General features: G+C 46.2%; 1 protein-coding gene across 1 annotated transcript in view; it reads right to left on the bottom strand.

Annotated features, from left to right (window-relative positions):
* The window catches only part of LOC112467832 (DNA N6-methyl adenine demethylase-like), a 51,124-nt gene extending 34,217 nt beyond the window's left edge, over positions 1 to 16,907 (bottom strand). Inside the window, exons 1-2 of the mRNA XM_025036690.1 lie at positions 16,632 to 16,907; positions 7,452 to 9,922 (exon numbers count right to left, since the gene is read on the bottom strand). Of these exons, the coding sequence (XP_024892458.1) occupies positions 7,452 to 8,546 (1,095 nt within the window). The 5' untranslated portion in view covers positions 8,547 to 9,922; positions 16,632 to 16,907. The remainder of the gene's footprint in view (positions 1 to 7,451; positions 9,923 to 16,631) is intronic.
* Between the last annotated feature and the right edge of the window lie 8,505 nt (positions 16,908 to 25,412).

Below are 25,412 nucleotides of genomic sequence, written 5' to 3'. Positions count from 1 at the left end.
GCCGAATTTATCTCCCAAAATTCGCGCTCGCAAGATCGCGCGAGATCTCCAAAATTGACAATTGTCATCTCACACGCGCTCTTGCCGCTGATTATCCACGCGAACGTGCGCGGCGCGAGCATTTCCTTCGTACTCTCGCACTTTGAAGAGACCTGTACGCGCCTTAAGAGCGATTATCCTTGATCGGCAGCGGTAGGTTAGCAGTAGGTACATACCGTACCAGCTAGATTCTATGACGTCATAATGAACCGGCAATCAGCAGCATTGTCGACATAATTCCCGTGGCGTTGTCTCGCTCGATCCGGAGTCAACTCGAGAGATATCGTTCCCGTTCTCCTTCTTTCAGCGACACCGTTCCGTTTTTCTTTCTCCGTGATGGAGAAAAACGGAAAGGGCGAATAGGAAGCGCGTTCGGACGGGAAAACATTTCGGAAGGCCGATACATCGGGTTTATCTGTGCACGCGATGCACAACGCGGACCTGAGGAGTTCGCTGATGTGCGAATGTCGCGCGAGAACTCATTGCCGGCGGCCAGAAGATATCGGAGCGAGAGCCCATGTATGTCCATGATTTGTCCGCGTCACGGAACGCATACGGAGACATTTTTACCCGGCGTCGGCTTTGCGCGAGGACTTTGAAGTTAAATCGATGGGAAGCAATACGGTCGAACTGAAACGAGCTCTCCACCGGCAGGGACGGCGCGGCGGCGCGCGGCAAGGCAGGAGGAACCGACGATCGTCGACGCGCACACGCTCGGAATTGGTCGCGCGAAAATGGAAGAGCTTTCAAATCGGTGTTCTTAATTGACCGAACGATTGACTGTCGTACAGCGATTACGCACCGCGCACGACGATCCTACACTTGCCGAGATTCGAGCGATATATGATACTCTCCAAATGATTGAAAGAGCCTCTCTAGCTCGGTACGATCCAATTTGATCGTTGAACATTAAAATGTGTTTCAAAAAATTTCAAAAACCGCGATGTATTATTTCTATAGCTGAGAAATACATTAGAAGCAAATGAAAAAAACAAAATAAAGATTCAAGGAAAATCGTACGAGACGAATATTCCCGAACTGGACTTGGAATCTGTAGGTCCGCGCGCGCTGGAGGATAATCAATATCGATAGCGAATGTGCGTCTCCCCTCCGAGAGGCGAAGGGTGGAAACCCAGAAAAAGGATGAAATGATGCGCCACTAATTCTGTTACGTTCGTCATCGGCGGTGAAGCGGTGCACGTGCACCAAGGTGAAACGTATAATATTTTCAGGACGCATGCGCGGACGTCTCCATGTACAGGGTGGTTCATCACGTATGTATATAGGACGGCGTGGCGTGGCGTGGCTTGATGTGGCGCGGCGTGGCGCGCCGCGCCGCTGCCGCCACGGCAGCTGTCAGACAGCTGTACAGGGCTTTTTACCTGCGCTCGCGTTTACTATAATCGCGCGTACGATTCCAACCGCTCCGAAACGAAACGTACCCGGCGACGATATCTACACTCCCGAGGCAGATCGATGTAGATCGAGGTAGATCGCTGGAGCTCTTCCGGCCGGAGTAAGTTCGCGCGAGAGGAGTTTCTCCGGCGATTACCCTCGTTGTGTGGAAGTCGTTGTGCGTCCCTCTTTCATTATCGTCATTTCGCAGTTGCTTCTTATTTGCGTGATTATCGGATACTTAAATGAGTTCGCTCCGACTAATGATTTTTTTTGTTACTTTTGCTTATTCGAGACTACTTAATTAGGTCGTTTTTTCTCGCACGAGTATCGTGCACTCAAATGAGGACGGGTGGGATAACAATTATACTATTTATTGCTCGCGCGAATTAAAACTACTCGCCTGCAATCTGCCGTATAATCAATCGATGATTGATAACAGATAAGAGGCGAATGTTTATTCTTGTTATCCGTTTTCGTCGTTTATCGGAGATTCTTTATCAAATATATTTCTCGTGATATCGAATATTTATATACATCACGTATAACGAAATATACGCCGTAAGTGTACGAGGAACGGAGGCGGCAGTTTGCTGCGTTCGCGTTTAGCTATCGCGAACGCCTCGAAGACGTTACATCCGGCAAGCGGTAGGATCGATACATGAGAGAGCGGAGAGAGAGAGAGAGAGAGAGAGAGCGAGAGTTTCTCTTTCCCTGGCACCGACCCTGAAGCCAAGACAGACCTTGGACTCCCTTTGAAATTCAAGGTACCCCGATGGCGAGGAATACACCAGTACAACATCAAGGACTTTCTTTTATGATCAATTTATTGTCGAATATTAAAAAAAGCAATTCTAATTTTAATATACCAGAACGTCGACTGAGATAACAATTTTTCAGATATTAAATATCATATACGCCGGTAAAATTGAATTTAAGCCTGTGCCTGCCGTTTCTGATTCAGTAGCTAAATAGGAAGCCATTAAGTTAATTTCTCCAATCGATTCGTCACGAGATCGAAGGATCTGACGTGTGCGTGTGGAGCGCGTGCACGCGTACGCAGCGTCACCCATACGCTATACGTGCACGGGCTATGACTCAGAGCACACACGCGCTCTCGCACGCATGCACGCACGCACGCACGCACGCACGCACGCACGCACGCACGCGCCCGATGCACAGAGCTGCAACTCAAAATCGATATAGCGAATCTAGCCAGATTATATCCTCCGCGGGGCTTCGCACAATACTCGTAATCCGCCGTAAACCATGACCGCAGTTGAGACCGCGCCGATATTTAGGCGCACGTCCGAAATCGATAGAGAAACACGCGTGCGACGCGTGCAATACGAGTGCAGCGTTCGCTAAATTTATTCCGATGCAAGACAATCAAGAGCGTTATATGAGATATCTAAGAATCTCAAATTAGAAGGTGGACCAGAAAATTCGTCTAGAAAGTAAATTGCTATGACTGATTTGATATCTGGAGAATGATTTCTGAAAAAGCGATACATCAATTTTGTATCTCTGTGCGCTGAGGCTTCTGTTAATTCGTTATTATTAATAAAAACGTCACCTCTGACCTCAAATCACTTTGTTACCATCATGTTTCGCTATATGATTAGAAATGTGCATGTAACGTTAGAAATTTATATCAATAGGAAATGTAAATCGTTCACTTTGTGCGGCAGGTCTTCTAATTGTTTTCCTTTAATTCGATAAATAAAACACATTTTTATTCGTATACAATAAAACTGAAAGTTATCAATTTTTTCAGTTTTGTTTCCAAAAGCTCTTTCTCTCCTCAGTTGTCTACTCAATCTTGAAGCTAGCGACCGCGAACATTTTGCATTTTTCAAGAATAATTGTACCGTGCAGCGGGGAACTCTACCTTTGTCATTAAGTGCACGTGAATAAATGTACTACGTACTCACGATGACGATGACTGCCCTTCGCGCGATTCTCGGAAGGTTGAGCAGAATTTCTGACAAACGTTTCTGCCAACGACTCGATTGTATCGAACCTTTTATATATCGACGGCTGTGAATTGCATCGTATTATGACACGTTAAGACTCATACAATGATGTATAATTTTACAATTAAGTTAATATTGAAATAGTCATGTTCGCGAATGAGTCTACATTGAATCCCGTCCAGTAGTTGAATAATGTAGAACTGGCTTTACATTTTCGCCCTGTGTCCTGGCAAATAGTCTTAGCGGGGATGCTAGCGGCGTCAAAGAGAGCCGGAGAGGGGTATCAACGTGAGAGGAGAGAAAGAAGGAAGAAAGACAACACCTGCGCGCGCGCGTGCAAGAGAGAGAGAGAGAGAGAGAGAACGAAGGCGAAGAGGGGATGGAGTTATCGTGGAAGAGAGATGTGGAGGGTGAGACACATTGGGGAAGCTGGGGATAGAGGGGTGCAGCAAGGAATCTCCACCGTGGCAAAACGGGTCGATCGAGTGCGTGTGCAAACATTTCCCGCGTGCGTTTTCTTCGCGTGTGCGTAGAAAATTCGGCCAGTAACGAGGAAGAGAGAAGACGGTAGCGATGGGGGATGGGGGTGGTATGCGGAGAGACGTAAAGAATTTCCTATAAACGCGTAAGCCCTGAAAATTTGACGAAAAGAAAAAGAGAACGTTTCCCCTCGCCATACTTTTTATCTCCCTACGCCTCTACCCGTCCCTGTTTCCTTCCCCTCCTTTTGCACGTGTGCGTGAAGAATCGTTGTAATTGCGAAAACCAGACCCCGGAAGAGAGACGACGACAAATAAGTTTCGTGTCACGCTTTAATCAAAATCATGCGAATTATCTGGCAAGTGCAGCACATTAGTCCAATATGAGATAACTTTCAAATCAATACTTCAACAACGATCATCATTCAGCACTCTCGTCGATACGCAGGAAATATTTGCTTATTGATCAAAACTAAAAAAGAAAAGCATTACAAAGAAGTGGAACGGAACTCGGGGAAAAAGAAAAAATATCTTTCGGCCGTGTCTCTCCTCCCGCGTTGAACGCATAGTGAATTCGAGATCGCCGAGGCGCGCGCACGCTCGCGCTCGCGCGGCCGTCGCACGTGCGTGCCTGGGTGCGTGTGTGCGCGCGCGGGGAGGCTGTGACTCATCCTGCGGGAGAGGGAGAAAGAGAACGAGTCCTGTTTCCCGCGGCAGGAAACAACGAGTGGGGGCGGGGATCGATATATCGACTCGAGAAACACACTCCTGCCGTTAGCGGGAACTGCGTAGCTTCAAGGTCCTCCCTCACACCCCTCCGCGCTCCTTTCTACGTTTTCCTTCCTTCCTCCTCCCGCTCTCAGACCCCGCGACGGGAGTCGATTTTCTCGGGCTGACTCGGAAGCGGTCCCGCCTTTTCGTTCATTTAAATTCGCGAGCGAAAAACGCTCGTTTTTGTACCCGGCCTACACGATAACTCCGCCTCGCTTTCGTCCTTCTGTTCCAAGAGCGTTATCGTCAAGTCGACGAACTCGATCGTGCCGTGAATACCCGCATCGGAGATAACAACGAATAATTTACCAAACTCGGAAGAATTTTTTCTAAGAAAATGGAACAGCGTAATGAGACAAAGAAAGAAAGAAGAGGAAGAGAAATAAATATTCCACAAATTGAAATCGTAAAATAAACGAAAAAGTTTTATTATTGAGTATGATTAAATTCGAAAATTGTGAACGACCTAGATTTAAACGTTAGTCGACTCATTGCGACAGATTATACCAGATAAATCAAGTTTTTGATAGCGGACCCAAAACATTACATCGAGAAAAATATCACACACTGATGCGCAACGTGCGGTCTTTTTTAATACTCGTGCAGCGACGGCACGAGCCCGTCGCATTATTTTGCCGTGACGAGGAGCGAACGGGTTGATTGGCCTGCCGTCAGATAACCCTGAGCAGCCGAGAATTGTATCCGGTTATCGTGCGGTTATCGCTTTAAGCGAATAACGCAAAAAGCATTGGTAATGCACTCCGCGGGACTCGCCGCTCGCTGCTCGTCGCTCCTCGCCGCTTCGTCGGGACGAGCCGAGTTCGCGTTGCGAGTTAACGTAACCGAACCCTCGTCCGCGCACGAAACAGATCCCCTTTCTCTTTTTTCCCCTCTTCCAGCCCCTCGTCGCCCGCCCGTTCTCCTGTCCGCCTTTTCGCCGGCTTTGACGGGCTTCCGTTGTTTCGATTTATCGAGAAACCGGAACCGAGACGCCACTTCACCGTGGCCGCCGCTCGCATTTATTTTCGTCCTTCGCGAAAGACAATTCGCAGCTGCGGAGTATACACGTATCGATCTCCGTCTGTTTGTTATAAATAATTATCGAGTTAAATCGTTGAGCAGCGAAACGCAATGATATGCGTAGCATAATCCGTAAAATCTAAAAGTACGTTCACATTTAACGAAACGCCACACTCTGTATATGTGTAAGAAATACGAATGCGAAAACTTATTTTTTTTGTGTTCTTATCCGCTATCGGAGAAAAGGGAGTAAAAACAGTGCGAAGACGCTCCGAAAAGATGCGGTGGGTCAATGATCCATCGTGTTTATGAGAAATCGGGTCAAAACAAGGAGGAAGGCGATAAAAATCAGACCGGCAGTCAAGGGGAAGGGTGGATACGGCCTCTCGACAGCAGGTGTGCGATGAACTCACCAGAGTTCTTTCTCGCGGGCGAAAGGAAAGACAGCGGGGACGGCCCGGCCGTTCCTTCCCTTGGGATAAAGAGGGTGTTAAGTTCTAGGGGGTGCGGGGTTGTTGTGACGGCGCGCCTGTACACAGCGGTCTTCGACTCTTGGCGATCTATCATCCCTTTTCTTTCGGGCCCCCCCGCGCGACTTTCGGCGTCGCCAAAAATAGCCGCCGGAAATCTGACACGCTGGCAGATAGGAGAAAAGATCGAGCTTCTGGAATTTGGTGACTTAGAAAATCTTGAAAAAAAAAAAACCCCGAAATTTCGAAACTCGGAAAACACCCAGAATTTCATTCTTATTGCGCCACGTTGTTGATCAGAAAACAAGGAATTTGTGAGAAGTCTCATAAATACCTGGTCGCCTTAAATGCCGATTAGATTACAGCGCGCTATCGGTAAGCTATAAAGTGCATCGATCAACGAAATGCTAATTGATAAATAGCGGAGTGTTATCGGCGGACTTGTATTGACGGCGTCGGCGTCGTCGGGGCGAGACGTACGGTTCGGCGCGCGTGTCGCCGGCAAACAACGACTGTTTCTGAACGAGAAACGACGTTCGATACGATTATTATGACCCGCGGTGAGCCTTGAACTTGCCCTACGATAAGCGAGACCGCTTTACCAGTCGTTGTTGCTGCGCGCTTCGCCTTCCCAAGACATCGAACGTTCGTACAGTCACCGGCCGCGGCGGCGACGTATAGACAATATACACGTACGCCGCACGTTCTTGAATTACTAATCAGATTGAAACAGATCGCGGTGATTTTTTAACAAATTGCTCCTTTATGTTGTGCACGTGATCGAATTTACGTATTGACTATAAAGAGCTGATTTTTTATTTATCGTAGCTATTTTAACATTTTAAAAGATCTATTGTGCTTGAAATGACCCAGGCGAGATTTAGATTTTTCATCTGTCGTATCGTATCTGTCGATATGACAATTCTAAATCGGCCCTGATCAAACGCAGAATTGTAGGTAGTTCCACGCCATCCCTAGTTGCGCGGTAGCAGTTGAACAGTCAGCCAGTCAACCCGCCAACCCTCTATTCACTGTCGCTACAATAATAAACCACCTCGGTTATCTGTATTTCTGTATTTCCCTCAGGGATTCACGGCACACTCAGGCATTGAGGCCAAGTTCAAACTATACATATATAAATGTATATGCGTTTTATCTGTAAGTTTGTATCTTATCTATCAACGCAAATCGCTATCAACAAAAACATGAGTTTTACTCTTACGCAAATAACGTGAAAAAAAATTGTAAATAAATGCCACGATGTCAATAACACGATTCGTTTGAGTTAACGGTTCACTCACCTTCTTCTCCGTCAGCTTCTCGCATCTCCTCATCTTGCAGATTTGATGGCTCTTGTCGTTTCTGCACGGCGCGCAATCCCCGCAATTGTCCTTGCGCTGGCAGCCTATGCACTCGCCGCATCTCTTCCGCTTTTTCTTCGCCGGTTTGTCGCCAAGGCCACCGTCACCATCCCCGTCGGTCATACCCCCGCCGAGATGGTGCACGCCGCGATTCGCGGTAGATGAGACGGCGGCGACTTGACCGGAACTTTCTACGTTGCCGGTACCAGCACTGCCACCACCACCGCCCCCGCCATCTTCCGACTCCATTGAACCAGCGCGGATTTTTCTGCGCTCTTTTTTACGGCCGTCGATGCCGATCGGCCGTGAAGTCGGCGAGGAGTCCAGTACGGTCGACATCGGGTTTTGGAAATTTGCGTGGTGCAATTGCGGATATTCAGGCTTTACTACCGTCAGCACTGTATGATGCGGATGACCCGGTGGAGGTGGCGGGAACGCTTGGACCGGGCTGGAGCCCAAGAGCTGTATGTGACGTTCGTCGAGCATCTGCTGCTGTAGGGACGGGACCTCTCGAGCCTGTACTGGCGCCGGTACCAGTGGATAACCGACCGCTCCGCGATGCGGATGCGGCGCCGGCAGCGGGGTTCCAAGCGTGTGGAAGCTCGGCAGGCCCACGGCCGATGTAACCGGCGGCGAGTGCGAAATGGACGCCGGTGATAAAGGCGTCAACGCCGTCAACTGAGGTTCGGATTCGCTTGGGGCGGTGAACTGACTTGCGAAGCTGGGCAGTCCCTCCACGCCGCCACCTTTGGACTCCCAGGGTCTGTACTGGCTCGCCGGGACCACGTCGATTAGCCGGCCGGTCAGGCCCTCGTAGTACGAGTCCCAGGCCATCAGGCCTATCCCGTCCTGGGGGTGGAGGGTCGTCAACGTCGTCGAGGCGTCCATCGTGTTCTCGCCGGCGAAGCTGCTGAAGGGCGGCAGATGCCGCGCCGACAGGTCGCCGGTGCCGCCCGGTGAGGTCGCGATCGCCGCCGGAGGGCTCGTCGGGACCCTCTCGGTGGCGACGACCTCCTTCGTCACCTCGGCGCTCATCTTCCCCGCCACGTCATCGCGACCTTAACTCCTCCACCTCGCTTGCGAGCTTCACGTCCCCACTTGGTGGTGGATCCTCTTGCCGGAACTCTTCCCGAGGATCGCGCGAGCGGCCTTTGGACGCTCGTCCTTTTTGGATCCGAAAGCTCGAGATTATCTGGTCTTCTTCGAGCGGATAATCAACGAAATTTTTATACGCGACATTGGCGCCTTTCTCGATCAACAGATCGGACTCCGATTTCTGTTAATTTGTCGAATCGGATCCTGGAGATCCGATTTCCCCGATGACGATGGAGTGTCGTCTCTGGATTGGCATCCGCGATATTCGCGCAAATCTTGATCTCGAAGTAGATTCCGGAGTAGTTACACTTGTCTGGAACTGGGCCCGGTCGTACGTAGTCTTCCAGGTAATTGTGTCTATTCTTCGATATTACGCTCGTCCTCTCGTTCTTCTTCTTCTTCCTTTCTCTTCGCTTCTGTCTATCTATATCTTTAACTCTGTGTCGTTTTGTACTCAACAGGTTTAGGCTACGAACTGAAGTAGATCGGTTACTCTGGGAGTGTTCAAGCGAATCCGATTGATTCCTCCCTTTGTCTGCTTCTTCTTCTTTTCGCTTGGCGAAAATCTGTCACGTGACGCGTCCAGTTTAAAAAATTCACTTATATTTTACGGCTATTTCTATAAACCTCTACAAAATTGTATGCCGGCTCGCTTAATTAATCTGGCTCTGACGAAGAAATCGGTGTGTGTCTCACTATTATTTCACTTGACGAGAGATTATCGTTATTCGATGAATGATTAATAGAAAAAATGGTAGATTCTTTGGTTTACGGTCCTGCTCTCGCACTGTATCACTCTGTCGCCGCTCTCTCTTTCTTCCTTCTGTTATAATTAAAATGCTGTACGTTTGCACTCGATTGTGTGTTTATTCTTATGAAATTTGTAGATAACACTGCATGTGTTTGCCTAAAAGGTTATTTCTTTTATATTCCAAGATAAAATAAATCTTATTTTATTCTACTCTACTCTCGCTCTCTTTCTCTCTCTCGCTCTCTCTCTGTTACAACGATCACTTTCACTTTGCTTTCTTTCTCAATTTGGCACTGGCGGACTTGTTTATTTATTTGTTTGTTTTTATCTGTTTCTTGTTTTCCTCCTTTAGTTAGATATACTTTGTACACTTATTAGCTAATATAGCTCTTAATCTCTTTTGTCTTCTTCTGAACCTAAGCTCTTGGGATATCTTCTTTTTTTGTGTGTTCCTTCTTTAAATCGATATAAACATACTAATTACATATTTCTTTCGCGTTTCGTAAGAAAATAGAAATCACTTGAGGTTAATGTGGCTTGTTAGAAGGCGGTTGATTTGTACGATCTGAAACAGGAAAACAGAAAGATTTGTCCATCAGATATTTGTGCCATTTCTGTATAGTGAGAAAGTGAAATTTTTTCCCGGTATGATATAGAATGATTACTCGATCGGCGTTAAACTGATTCGCAAAGCACTTGCACGTTATACCGAGGGTGGAAAAATCGACGAAAAAAAATGGAGCTGCAAGCGCGGATCAACGAATACGTTATACATCACGCGAGCGGGAGCGCGCACGTGACGCGAGACTATGCGAGAATGTGTCACAGACGTTGCTTATAACGTGACCATCGCTAAGCCAAGGCTACTATTACGTTCGGCGTTGGTATTCGCACACCATCAACTCGTACGCTCGCTTTGATACTCGCGCCTAGCCGTTTCATTCACGTTGCTTAGAAGACCGACGATGGCTTTGAACTCGTCACATCATTCCGAGTGGAGCAGTCCGATCGAAGACAGAAAAGACGGACGTGTCATTGATGGTAAAGACTTCTTTGACAAAATCGATAATTTTGGAAATAATTTGAAAAAAATAATAAAAAGTATTAAAAAGTAAACAAAATGTTGAACTATTTCATCCCTGTATGTAACAAATCTATCTCTCAAAAATTAATATTTAGATTTAGAGTATTAAAATAGATGTAGACTTTGGAGTCAAGTCTAAAAAGATTTGTTCGCAGTCGCGAGAGTTTCGTCGCCGTCGTTAAAATCGGGCTGCTAGTCCTCCGCGAAATATCGATCGATGTTTATTCTCTTGTTCTCTCGCTGCTCCTCTTTCTCCTATCCGTCTCCTACCCGTCTCCTCTCTCTTCCCCTCTCTCTCTCTCTCTCTCTCACTCACTTACTCACTCACTCACCCACACGCACACAACCATAACGCGTACGGCACAAACTCCGTCACAGGGTGGCGAAAACGGCACGGACTTGTTATTCACGTATAATTTAACTTCAGACGTATAATTTTTAATATGACCAAAAGTGAGAGGCACATTTGGACCAAATCAAAATTACGAAGGGGCATTGTTACAGTCACGATCAGCTTGTTTCGATACCACAGATGGGAGGTCCGTTGAAAATAGGTTCGTCCCTCTTCCACTACCCTGTATGTAATTCAGGTAACATGCGCGTACGACTGTAAGCATGGCTTTCGCAAAGCACGCAGATATATAGGCGGCGATAGCTCCCGCTATGTAGCGGTTGCTTTTCCATCCTCCACCCCGCCCCGTCCCGTTTTCCACCCTCAAACTCTAATAGCTTTACAGCTGTGACCGCCCGGTGCTTTCGCTATCGCTGGAAACTTGCACTGTCGTTTGGCCAGCACTTTCGCTCGCGGCTTGACCTTGCAGAGATGCTTCCACTATTTCGCGCTGCACGCAAGTGATACCGTTTACTTTGCACGCGCGTACGCATACACACATACATATATATACACACACGCACACTAATAAACACGAAAAATCAAGATTTTATTTCGCATTCAATTTTGATTATTGCGAATTGCGACAATCTAAATATCTGTCCTTTAAATTTTTACAATTTACAGTTCAGTTTAAGTCGTTCTTGCAATTAATACATGCTTACGCGGATGTATACAATTATATTTTGTGCAATCTAATTATGGATCCATAATTAATGAGGCACGCTATTTATGCGGATTCTAATAATTGAACTGGTTGAATGAATTTCGTACAGGAGGACCCTTCTCGTCTCAGCAATTGAACTTTGCTAATGTCCATAAATCTTGGTCTACACTGAATATCGCGAACTTTAGTCTTTAAAGGTCGCGAATCTTGTGCCGATAGTGCGCGCATAAATTCTGGATAGTATTATTTTTTGTTCCAAACGATATATAGCTTTATACATGCCGAGTTATGGGATAAAGATAAATTCAAGACAGTTGCCTTTTCCGTAAGCCTAATTAGAAGAAAAAAGTAATTGTAGAATAAAAATGATATCGGTTTTATTGAAGGATATTTAAAAATTCAATTATTTTCAAAATCTATGAATGATGGAATATATCTCATTTAAAACTCCTACTTGAAATAGACAAAAGTAAATTTGTGACTAACAGAAATGATAAAAGCAACAAAATTTAATTCTTTAATTCTTACTTTACGCGTAAAAATAATTTGACACCCGTTAGTTTTCTATCTCCGGTTGCACTTTCGTCGAATCGACTGTAGGTGCATGCACAAAAATTCAATCTCACCGTCGCCCGCTACATATAGGGTGATTTAAAACATCGATCGTTGGATTTCCATCACTGAACGATTTCTCTAATAAACATTGATTTAATGTTTAATTAATGTATCATCTGAGTTACAAAATTACGTTTTAAGCTCCAAAATAAATAGCATAAACCTTAATTCTCTCTCTTTCTCTCTTTAATAATAAAATTTACAAAATTAGTATGTTATAATAAACGCTTTGGATGAGACTTTTAACAAAGAAGCTATGAAATTCCTCAAAGAACAAAATGTAGACATTGAGGGACACCTTTTTTGGGACACTCCGTATAGTCGTGGCAGAGAACGAGTCGTTTGCGGATTCTTTCGTCCGCGGCGAAGCGCAGGACGCAAATTCCGAGAAGCGCATATAAACCAGCTGCCATAGAGACCCGGAGATTCCACACGCTTGGAATTAATATTAGCCGTGCGTCGCTAACGCAAACGTCGCCGAGAAAAATCGCACTCGCTCACCGATTCGCGAAGTTGAATAATTCGCGATGACATTCCATCGAATCGGCGGCGACGGGAGAAATTGGCGTTTTCACGCGCCACTGAAAGAACGATTCTGAATTACGCTGGATAATTTTAACTTTGCAAACTCTACGCTTTAGATTATTAAACACATAATGAACCACAGAAACTCATATGAAGAACATAAGACAAAGACGTACGTTTATCAAGTCTTTAAAGATATCGAAGTAACTGAGCGCAAACAGCAAAAGTTTCATAGCACGACACTTCTGTACGCTAACTCCGGACTAGCTTTGGAGAATACGAGCACGCGTCGTGCTGTTTGCCGTGTATCGAGAAGAAAAAGGGGTAAAATGGTTCGCGCGCCATTTTTGCCGCAGCGTAATGCCGAAATTAGCGCGATGCCATCGCGAGAAAGCGGATTAACGCACGAGAAAAGGAAAGACGTACCTTCAGTGTTGTAAATTCGATTTGAACTTTTCGGAGAATTCAAGACAATTGCAAGTCGTCTGCCGCGAAATCGAGTTGAAGAAAATCGGAAGAAAATCGTCGCTATTATAGAGCGCAATATCATCCTTCAACCAACCGACTATCGATCTTGAGAGAAAGAGAATGAATGAATTAAGAAAATCTTGAAGAATTTTACCAACTTTTGTGCTCGATCGAAAACAAACGTCGAACGATTTTATCAGCACGATTCAACGCGTTGAGATTTAATCGTTGAAAAAAAAAAAGAAGATATCGTGGAAGAAACTTCATCCCGACAGCGTCCTCGATGCAACTCGGACGCCGCGGACGAATGGGCCGCGCGTACACGAAGAGAACCCGGTGCGTGTGCGCGTGCACATCCGTGGGACCTTGAATCAAGCGGCCTTTGTCGCGAGAGAGCCGAAGAGCTCGGCCGGCTCGCGCGCGAGGTCGGCGAAAGTGTACCCGAAGCTCCCCCCCATTTTTTTTTGCTCGCGGCCGCCGAGCGCGAGCGGCGCTCATTTTTGCCCTCTTCCTTCTCCCGAGCCTTTAGCTGCTCCGGAACTCCCTGGAGCGACGGAAACGGACGGAAGGAGATGCGTTTATTATTAGATTTCGACTCGTCCGATTCCCTGAGCGTCGCGGACGGCTAATGACGACTGTACACGGTGCTGTCGGCCGTTGATCGACAACGAGAGATGACAATGGGTGGGACGCGCGCTATTGACAGCGCGCGATGCGCGCTCGTTGGGCAGCGGAGAACGGGAATTGCTCGGTCGCACGCGAGCGGTCTTGCCCTCCATCCTCCATCGTCTCCCGTGTCTCGCGCTTCAATGACTTTCGATCTGCCGCCAACCGCCAAGACGGAGACTACGCGACGCCCTGTCTCGAAGGACCGTTGCGCGCTCGCGTTTGGTCCTTCTAGCGTTCAAATCGTGACGTAAACGAGGTCAGGGAGGGAAAGAGAGAAGAGGGACGCGCTTCCGCGTAATTATTTTTACCAGACTCGACTTCTTCGCGAATCCGTGGCGAAACCCAAACAGATCCTCCTGCCTCCCTTCACCCTCAGGGCGTCACATTGGTTCTCACAAGCGCGGCCGCCGATCCCGTCCGAGCGGATGCATCGCGGAAACAAAGAAGTCGCGCGAACATCGAGGGATCACCCCGCGCGGGCGGAACGGGCGGGCAAACAGGCAGGCAGACAAGCGGGTAAGGCCTGTGAACCACGGGGGTGGGAGGACCGGCACTTCGAATCGCGTCCACCCGGTTGCCAACCGACGTCGAGGTCACTTGTTGCTGTACGGTTTTACGTACGGTACCGTCGTCCGAAACTCGCGGCGTTTCGACGTCTCCCGATCTCGCCCTTTCCGCGACGGGAGGAACGGCGAAAAAAAATCGGTCGCGGACAAAATGTGGTGTGTTTGACGGGCGCGCACGCATACGCGACGCATTCGGCCGCGCACTGATTCGCGCGCGCCAGCGCACGCACGTTCGCCGGCCGGCCGGCTGCGCGCTCTTCGGCTGCACATATATCGGGTGTCCCGAGTGTTCACCGGATCGTTTCCTTACTACAGGAGGAAATGGGAAGACCGGAATGACGAAAAAAATCGGGGAGAATCGCCCGAGTTTCAACGAGAAACATTTCGACGAACTTTGAATCCGATCCTATTTTGAGGTGCTAAAAATGGAAGATATCGGTATTATGACGACATCGTATCGAATAAACACGTTCAAAAACGAAGACGCGCCACTGTATGGAATTGCGTGCGTGCACATGCGCATGCGCGCGTGCTCTCTTTCTCTTTTTCTCTTTCTTTCTCTCACAAGATACCGCAAAGTGACGACGTTACGAGCATCGCGTACGAGAGCTGGTCACACGCTCGTTTACAAACGGCGGTGACGAGGAGAAGTACGACGGCGACGACGACGACGACGACGACGACGACGACGACGACGACGACGATCACGACGACGAAGACGACGAGGATGAAGAAGACGACGGAGTACGCGACGACACGCATCGTAAAACACGCATATCTGGTGTGGATGCGTAACGGTTCGTGTTAAGGGTAGGGAGACGAACGAAGGCTGCGCGGGGGCAACGGGGACGGAGGGGGCCAGCGCAGGGAGGGCGGCAGGAGGGCTTTCGCAGCGTTAAACCCACCCACACAGGCGCGCGATATCGGAAATGATATAAAATTGCGTCGAGCGCGACGCTGATATTTAAATTGGTTCGCTAAACCACGGATTAATGCGCGCAACGACGTCCGAGCCCACGCCACAGGCTTCGGAAAAAGAGTGCTGCGTAAAAAAAAATGTTACGCGGTTAAATAGAAGGCAACCGATGACCGCCGTTAAACTGGTGCTTGTTTGCCCTCTTTTTTAAATAAAAAATTAATATCTTTTACGACAATAATTAAGAGCGAAATATGTAACACAAAATACACGAGCCTATAATCAAATGATTCAAGAGCTGTAAGAGTTGTTTCGAAAAACGTGATTGAGAATAATGTTGTCTGGAGATTTAATTTGATTACTTGAGTTTTGATTTCAAACACCTCTTGGATTAGAATGTCAAGTCAGATTGTGACAAACCTGCTAGCGACATTGATTTCAGCACATATTTTTCGGATTATTAAAATATGTTATATCAGAAAAAACCGATTTACTAATACGGAGCGTATACGGGAATTAGAATGCGTTAAGTGTAATACGAAAGATTAATCCATGAATTTCTCTCTTTCTCTCTCTCACTCACTCATTCATTCACTCACTCACTCACTCACTCACTCTCTCGCACACATACACACATACACACCATTTCGTCTATTCGTCGTTCGTTCATTTCACGTTGGGCAGAATCGAAATTTTGCCTGCTATTCACGCACACAGGAAAAAGAACTATCGCAGTAGATTGATTCCTTAAAGCGGTGCGGCAGTTTCAAAATTGGTGGCAGTTTCGAATAGTTGGCATCCCGTAGTTCTGAGGCAGCTTTGAAGTATTTCTTTCCGTTTGTACTTCTCTTAGCAGGTTCATTGTAATCCGATATTTTGTAGCAAGCTGCGGCACTCGTCGGCATAGATGATCTTTAATTTAAAAGCTCGTTCAAAGATATCATTACATTGACTACCATTGACAATGACAAATCCTACTCTCGCTTTTTGCTGTTGACAGTTGTGACAAATGAAAACCTGTTTGACACTATTCACGAACAATCGTAAGTGCTCCACTTGAGGTGATTTGGACGTTTGTTCTCGTCGGAGCAGCACGCGGAAATCGCACACTTTCCAGTAAACGTAAACATATCGATCCAAATTTGGAAGCTTTGCGTTCGTCCGCGACGCAGCGAGTGACACATCCAACGAGCACGAGTCGACGTTTAAAACTGTAAGCGAAGATTTTATATGAAAGAGAATATTGTACAAAAAATGACGTTACGATCGCGGGAAGAAGTCGCGTTTCCTCCGAAGTCAGGGAGTTCGGGGGAGCCCGTTTGCGCGGGCTAAAACCCCGCTGACGGAAACGAAATAATGCATGCTCTAAGAACCTGTTTCCCACACACACGCGCTGCGGTGCGTAAGTCGAGCCTAGGAGGGAGCGGATTCTTTCGGGGAGGAACGCGCCGTCGTTGTCCCGGTTTCTCACACGTCTCGACGGCGACGCCGACGTCGACGTCGGCACACGAACACGTTTCTCGTTTGGCGCACCGCGAGACTCGTAAAACTTTCGCAGCACGATACGTGCATGCCGTGTTCGAGGACACTACCGTGAACCGCCGCCGGCTAGCACAGGCCACAGGAGGCGGCGACGGCGACGGCGGTGGCAGCGGCGATAGTGGTGGTGGTGGCGACGTAGTGGTGGTTGCTACGACGCCACTGGCGCGGCGATGCCTGCCGCCTGGCGGTAGCGGTGGTGGCCGCGAGTGGTGGTGGAGGATTGGGGCGAGTCGGTGGCGATGCTGATCAACGCGAAAGGACCAGAGCCGGACGAAAATGCATCGGACAGCACGATATAGGCCAGTGGTTTACGAGTTGCTCCCTGGTCCGCAACGTTTTACCTTCGGGACACTTTGAAATTGCAATGGCGATCCGGCAATTCGTATAATTTACGCCGACGCGCCGTGAGATACTTTACTCACGAGTTTCTCAAAAAATTTCAATCAAACCGATTTTGCTTGGTGGAAATTACGATATTCCGTTCAAAGTGGTTTCCACAATTTATTTCATAATCGCACCTTATTTTGAGGAAGAATTAAGAATTTGACGTCCACGACCGAGCTACGTCTTTTCGTAATTATCAGAAATTCGGCCGCCACACCTCTCGCTACGAGGAACCGCGTTGTCGCGCACACTCACTTTATATTCTTTCTGTTCTCATCACCTTTGTCCACCTTTCTCCTGCAGGCAGCGAGTAAAGTCAAAGTTTGTTGAACGAAGAAAAGAGCGATTCCGTGTTATCTCTCTTTCTCATTATCCTCTCCGACGCGTGGTTGTACGCGCAGGATCCCCACGCACTGTTCCGAAATTCGTGAACGCATTCCATCGACGGCGATTGCGGCAGACATTCTGGAGTTCCTCCATGTAGTCCATCGATGTAAGCTTCTCGCGAGTCGGGGTATCTTTTTCAATTTCAAACCGAACAGATTTGTAACCGCGAAGATTCGTATTTTCCGCGATTTTTCGAATCTTAGATAATCCGCGGCCGTCCTAGATAAAACTTTTTTTTCGTTTTTTTATATTTTCTTTGTCCTTGCAGGATCGTGGACTACCGTTCCGCACACCACCATTCGCGCCGCTTTACTTCCTAATTCTATACGCACGACGATTCTCTCCCTCTTTCTCCCTCCACCTTCCTCTCTCTCTCTCGCTCTTTCTCTCCCTCTCACACATTCATGCAGGACGCACACTTCCCCCCATACCGTGTACGCTGGGCGTCGCGCGTTGAACAAGATAGGACACGACGCGCCGGCCGGCCGCTCGTTGGCCCACGACGGAACGAACGAAACTGTATCTATACCTTTGGTTTGGCGGGCTATCTCGTGTTGAGTGCGCGACGTATCCGCCGCGCGCCCACTGTGGGCTCTCTCCGACTAGTAGTAGTAGTAGTAGTAGTAGTAGTAGTATAGTAGTAGTAGTAGTAGTAGTAGTAGTAGTAGTAGTAGTAGTAGTGATGGTGGTGGTAGCGTAGTATCGGTAGTAGGAGTCGTAACGATAGTGGTAGTGGTGGGTAGCTTTGTGTGTTGTCCGTACGCGGACTCACTCGCTCGCTCGTCCGTCCGTTCACAGCTGCCCGCCCGTTTTCGTCCGCTTGTCTTGCGCGCGATTCGGCCGTGGTCGGCATTTGTCGGCTGACATTCCCATCCGCCATGGCGGGAACCCAGGACTCGGTTCCAGGACCACGGGGGCGGAGAGAGAGGAAAAGCGAGGCTAGGAAAAGGAATATAAGGGGGATGGGGAGGGGAAAGAGAACGAGGACAGCGCGATCTCGACGGGGTTCGTTCGAGCGGGGCTCCGACCGATGCACGTGTGCCAACGAGGGTTGGCGAGAGGGCGCGGGGAAAGAGGTATAGGGAGGAGTCCGCAGATGGGGTTGAAAATTGCGCACGCGCGTCGTAACGCCTCGCGACGCGAAGCGCGAGGCGAACGAACGAGCGAGCGAGCGAGCGACAAAGGGGTGGGCCGGAAGGGGGATTGTTACCCATACTTGCTCCGCTGAGCAGCCTCCTACAGAAGATACGAACTATGAGCCAAAATTCGACAATCTTCGGAAAAATTCCAAATGAGCTGAATTTTTGCACGCACTTTTATTTAGTCTTTATAAATAACGTCAAAAGTCCCCATCATTTGACCGTACGCATAATATTTTACAGCGCGTAAAGGTGTTAAAAACTGGTTCTTTGCTAATATCTAGGTTCCTATTAATTTTACAACTATAACGTCTATTTTAAAAAATGAAGACGAGAAAAAAGGTTATAGGTTTATTATTTTTTTGTACACGTAATTGTTTTCGCTTATTCTGGCGTTAAAATTGCAAGCTAAGACAGTTATGGGTATTTAAGTACTTTATTTCACACATTCTTTTGTACAGAATGACATAAAATTATACTTTTCTTTTTTCTTCTTCTACTTGTTTTTCGTTTTCATCTTTGTTTGAATAAATATACATTGTTGGAGATAATCCATAGGATTAATTTGTGTTATAGTTGTAAAATTAATAGGAATCTTAGATATTAGCAAAAAACCAATTTTTAACACCTTTTACGAAAATATTATGCGTACGATCAAATGATGGGGATTTTTGATATGTTATTTATAAAAACTAAATAAAAGTGCGTGCAAAAGTTCAGCTCACTTGGAATTTTTCCGAAGTACAATTTTAAAATTACTGGACTATCTTTCTATTATTATACCTTCTTCGTTCCGGGTACTTTTTGCGAAGTGCATCGCTAAGGAAAGTCACGGATCTGCAAAAGCTACATGCTTTGAAACACGCCCTTTTCGAAAAAAATTTGAATACTTCATCTACCATATAATTAATTAAATAGAAAAATTTACCAAGTTATCTTGCATTCCACAAGTTATTTCACGAATAAAGTACAAAATATTAATGTGAATACCCCTTTCATATCCCGTAGGAACATCAATGAAATTTTAATATAGTCGATTTTACTTATTGTTAGTTTCGCTCATACTCTTCACGAAATTACGCTTCAATTTGCGAGCTATTCGGTTCATTTTTCCGGGACTCGTAAAAATGGAGAACGAGAACGCTCGTAAAACGTAGCTATAGGCCTCGGGTTTTCATCCTTCGAGCAACCAATCGCGGCCCTCGGAAAGCTCCTTTCTCCCCCTCTATCTCGAGGGCTAACGATTTATTTCAGCGACCTCTCGGATTCGATATCAACGACTTTTCGGGCCCCGGGGCGAGGCGCAACCCCGGCGTAACCCTTCCCGCGAATTTCTCACCTTCCACCCCCTCGAGTGCGTGCGATTTCAGCAGCCGACAAGTCACGCGCGCGGTAACGTAACGTAAAATACGTGGATGTAGTAAATGGACCAGAGATTCGTGCTGGCTGTGCGCACATGGGGCTCCGAGAGACACGCTGAAATGTGTCGCACGACGATAATACCGTCATATATAGCCCGGCCGAAACAATCTTTTTTAATTTCGGCCGACTATGGTCACCAAAACTCCGATTTTAGCCGAAACTGGCCGAGATTGAAACCGAAACCGAATTTTCGGCCGGGCTCTACCGTTGTATTTTCTTGGCGCGAAAATCTCGATCTTCGATCCGAATTGTCCTCGCCACGCGCGCAGTTGCCGAACTCTTCATGAGGGTATACAACAAGATGTTTATCCGAGGTGTTCACACACGGGAACGCAGATACGGGCGTAATTTCTTTCAACGGGATCCTGCGCGCACGTATATTTGGTGCGGGTATATTCATCATTTTCTAGATTACTGCGTTAGTTAAGCCAGATGTTAAGCGGCGCGACAGTCCGAGAATCTCGCGTTCCATTATTCGAATTAACGAATCTCGACGAGATGCGATCGATGAAAAGCGAAGATGTCTTACGGAGAGAAGAGCAGTCAATCGTTCGCGATTGAAGATTGAGATAGTGTGACTTGATTTCTGATTTAATATCGTCATAATATCATTATCATCGTCTCCTACATTGTATCAGTCGTATATTCGCGATCGAAGCGATCCGCGAATCCGCCCGTCGAGTCGCGGAGTGGCCCGGGGCCGCCAAGTTTATCCCGAAAAGCCCTTCTGCCCGAGTTTCTCAGATCCCCACTGTCGAATCAGTCGAATGGCTGTCTGTAGTGTCTCAGGACTTCTGTGCGACAGACAAGAGCGAACCGCACGTACGCACGCACGCACGCACGCACGCACGCACGGGATGCATGCACGCATCACTGAAAAGCACGGCTAATGCGTGGAGACCCGATTAACATGACAATGACAGCCGCGAATGCAGACATAAATTAATACGTATTCTTCTTCCCGATGGAAGGACTACGAATCACGGCACTGCTGTGTCCCTTTCGCGCGTAATGATGCGGCCGCTTGATAAATCACCCTTCCGGCCCTAACTAGATCGCGTTGTGCTCGATCAAGTCTCTCGCTTGCAAAAAGCGAATCGAGAAGCGAATCCTTCCACGCTCGCCGCTCTGCAAGTCGGTTATTTTACATCTTTGCTTTAAATTCCGCAGGACAAATGCTTCTCATTGTTAAAGGTGTTCACAATGACGTCGAAATAAATCAATTTATCGAAAAAATCAGGAACGCTCAGGTAGAAAATCCCGTCCCGAGAATGTCTCTTTGACCCGTCCAGAATTCGAGAATTTTCTACTTTCAAGGTTCTCAATACGCTCGTCGCATAGGTTCTCAATACGATTGCATTAATCGAATACACGGAAAAAAATTTAGCTAAATTTAGTCGTAAAATATGGATAACTAATATTTTTTGCAGCAAGAGCTATATTTTTTGCAACAAGAGCTATATTTTTTGCAGCGAGAGCTATAGTTTAGCAACAGTACAAAACCTTTTGTTCTCGCTGCAAAAAATGTTACTCTCGTTGCAAAAAATGTTAGTTATCCATATATTACGACTATTTTAGATTTCGAGAAAGGATGCGATTTTACTTGTTCGCGAGTTGCCACGGGTTCTGGATCGAATTGGAATAAATTTATTAGAAAGGCCGCTGCGCGAAACTGCAGACATTTCGCATGTTGTTAACAATATCAGAGTTGTTAGTTACAAGGAAGGAATATCCAGAGATTGAGAAGCGTCGGATCCAATCGGATCTAGGTGATTTTCGGACTTCGTCTAGTCAGGCTTGGATAATGAACAGTCGAAAAATCAGGTATCGTTTCAGGCGAATCCATTTTTCTCATCAGTTCGATACGAAAGAACTACATCTGGAGAAACATTTTATCGTTGGTCAGCATCTCTTTTCAACTGCATCGGTCTTTCGCTGTCGCAAATCTTCAACTGAAAGTTATTTTCCATTGAATAACGTCATGAATCTTTTTTGCAATCTCGGAAGGTTATAATTATATCTACACGGAGAAAAATAAGTCTGCTGCTGCAGCAAAATCGTCATTGCTACTGCATATTCGTAGCGACAACAATTAAATTTAGTTAACGGAACTAATTTTACGAATTATCCGTCATTAAAGCAAAATCTGTTTAGTTGCGAGAATAGAAAAAATTTTCTGATCAGTGTATTTATCTTTAGAATCACGTTAATTATTGAAACGAAATAATGTATTCTTTGCAAATATATTTGCTATCAGAGCAAAACTACTGCTCGTTAGCCTCTGTCGCCTCACTGAGCGAAGAGGATATATAGCCAACGTTCACAACAACGCCACTAGGCAGTGCATGGCGAGAAGAGCTTTCTCGCATTTAAAATACATCCAGCCGCGTATATAAGCAGACCCCGCTACGAAGCAAAAGGCAAATTCGGTTTTAAAACCTCGTTGTAAGATTTATATGTCAACTCTCTAAATGAGAATGTTCTTTTTCTCTGTGTACCCATAGACAGTTGGAGAATGCCTGAAGAAATTACATATATCGCTTATATAGTAAAAATATAATTTTGCTCTTGTAACAAAATTATATTGTTAGCACAGCAAAAAAATTGATAACTCAACAAGAACTAATTTGTTCTTACAGTAAAATAATTCGTAGATTTATTAGATAGATAAAAAGATTCAGCAAAATGATATCCAGCAAAAGTGATTAGTACTCTCAATAAATCATTTTACTGTCCATATAATACCTGACTAAGAAATTTTGCTTTAACAGTAAAAAATCTGCTGTGCCAGCAAATTATTTTTCTCCGTGTACTGGCATCTTATAAGCTATATACAATTTTGAGATTTTACAAGATTATTTAAGACTTTTTATCAAAATTGTCATTAAAAAGAACACAAATTCTTGTCATGCTTCAGATCTCAAAGTCTCATAAAGAAATACGTTTGCGCGTACCAATTGTTACGTACACTGTTTGATAACGGATCTCGAGAAATATCGATCTGGCGTATCCATGCATCGAATCAGTGGAGTAGAATCGAACGAGGAAAGTTCGATCGCTGGTGCATTTCGGTCTTACGGAACGATTTTGCGCCATGTGTGCCGTGTGCCGTATTGCGTCAAATACAGTGGTGAAAGCAGCTGCAACGTGACACGCGTCCATTGTCGGTATTTCGTGGGCAACGAAAAATGAAAAATCGTCCCTCGTATTCTCGTCTCTTGCCGTACGAAATCCCTTCGGCCTTTGACCTCTGATGTTGCGGGGATATCACCTGGACCACGAAGAGAGAGAGAGAGAGAGAGAGAGAGAGAGATATTCTTTGGGAAATTTATTCTCACGGTTTGATACCTCTTCTTTCTTTTGATCGCTCTGTGAAATCTCTTGTCTGTATAATTTGCGTCATCGTAATTAAAGAGATCTTGGCGAATATCGAAAAAAACGCAGCTACGCAATGTATTACAAAGTGATTTAATGTTATCATGAAATAAATAAATAATTCAAGAAATTAATGTGAAATTTGTATTCTTTATATGACCTGTAAACACCTTGCGCGTGATAGTGATAGGCGCGCTACAAGCCGAGAATCGGTGAATTCATCGAAGAACCCTAGTGCGAGGGTGCCATCAGGGGTTACTCTAGGTGTTCAAGCGAATTGGGGGTCGCGTAACCTCCCCTCCTCCCTTCCTATCCAACGCGTGCCATCTTCGATGTAGTGGCCTGCCACTAAATCACCCCAACCGAAAGGGTTTAAATGCTCTTTTTTTTCTTGCCCTTCTGCAATAGGGTAATAATCGCGGTAGTAGGACGTTCGACATTTCTAAGAAAAATGTGATATACTGCACGTATCTTTACTCTCTCGTGCTATCAACATTCACACATACACACGCACACACATGTAGCGAGCCAAGTTTTTTGGTATATTCCAATGTTTTTGTATATTTCAATATTAAAAAAGATACTGATCTTTATAAATAATATATCGATTCTAGCTAGAAATACATAGTCATAAATATTACTAAAATATAAAAAGCATTAATGCAGAATGCGATTATAGTACGCGATTATTTCCTCATGGCAAAGTCGTTAAGACTTATCTTCATTATGACGGACAACGAATCGTAGCGATATCACGATCGATACTTTCTCTCGCAGAGTTCGTTAGAAACATCTGCCGCGATCTGACGTCGTCGTTCCCGCGAATGGTTGCGGCTGCGAAACATCAGGACAATTTCTGTGCATTGTCCTTTTGAATTATTGCTTCCTTCTCTACTGGAATTTTTTCGAGTCCATGGCAGATACGTTCTACAACATCAGTCAACTCTTGATGACAATAATGTTGATGCTAGGAAGAATGAAAGTATAAATAAACTACTATTAAATTAACGCTTAATTACGTAGCGCATTCAACTGTTCATAATAGAATAACCATCAGGAGACTTAATGTGCTACGTGAATAATTAATTTGCGGTTGCATGTTGCGAAACGGGACGTTTCACAGGACATAAATTAGGAAGGAAAACTCAGGTAAATTGACAAAAACTCAACAGGAAATTCGGGACAGCTGTCGACACGGTAAACCAGAAAATCCAGAAAAAAAAGGAGCCGTGTTGTTAACGGCTAATTTTGTGGTGATACCTATTACGCAACTTTTGTCACACGCGAACCCGCAACATCTCCCAGGATCAAGTTCTGATCCTTGTTATCACGTTTGATAAGGAGAGATACGTGACACGAGTGACACGACGCCGTTCCCTTAAAAAAGTCATTGAAGATGATTATTCGCATAAGCCAAGGAATACTGCATACGAGCTAGCAATCAAAATTTTGTTTTGTAATCTCCTCGATGTAGATGAAGCATATTTTTATTTAAAATAACTCTGTTTACCATCTAAATTACAATTACATACGAAGATATCGATAAAAAGGTTTGAAAACATTTAACGTGCAATCATGCGGACTCGTTGTCGGGTGCGTCACGTGCTCGTAGTATACCGCCGCGAAGTTTGCGGGGCCATCGATCGTCCTCTGCACGCGGTCTTTCGCGAGTCTCGTCGCGGCACGTCGCAGGAGGCCGTCTGTGAGTGAGCGTGTAAGTGAGGCCATGCGCGCGTGTTCGTGCGTGCGTGCGTGAGCGCGTAAGCACGCGCGCGCGCGCGCGCCCGGAGCACGCACTTACGCACGATCGACGCGGATCGTTCGCTCGTTGTGCGTGGCGCGCTACGTTGCCATGACGACCAGTGGCAGTGCCACGCATTGATCGCAGACTCCCGCTCGCTCGCT

The sequence above is a fragment of the Temnothorax curvispinosus genome, unplaced genomic scaffold (assembly GCF_003070985.1).
Source record: "Temnothorax curvispinosus isolate PA1 unplaced genomic scaffold, ASM307098v1 QBEX01017816.1, whole genome shotgun sequence".
NCBI lineage: Eukaryota > Metazoa > Arthropoda > Insecta > Hymenoptera > Formicidae > Temnothorax > Temnothorax curvispinosus.
This window is presented reverse-complemented; position numbering and strand designations above follow the sequence as displayed.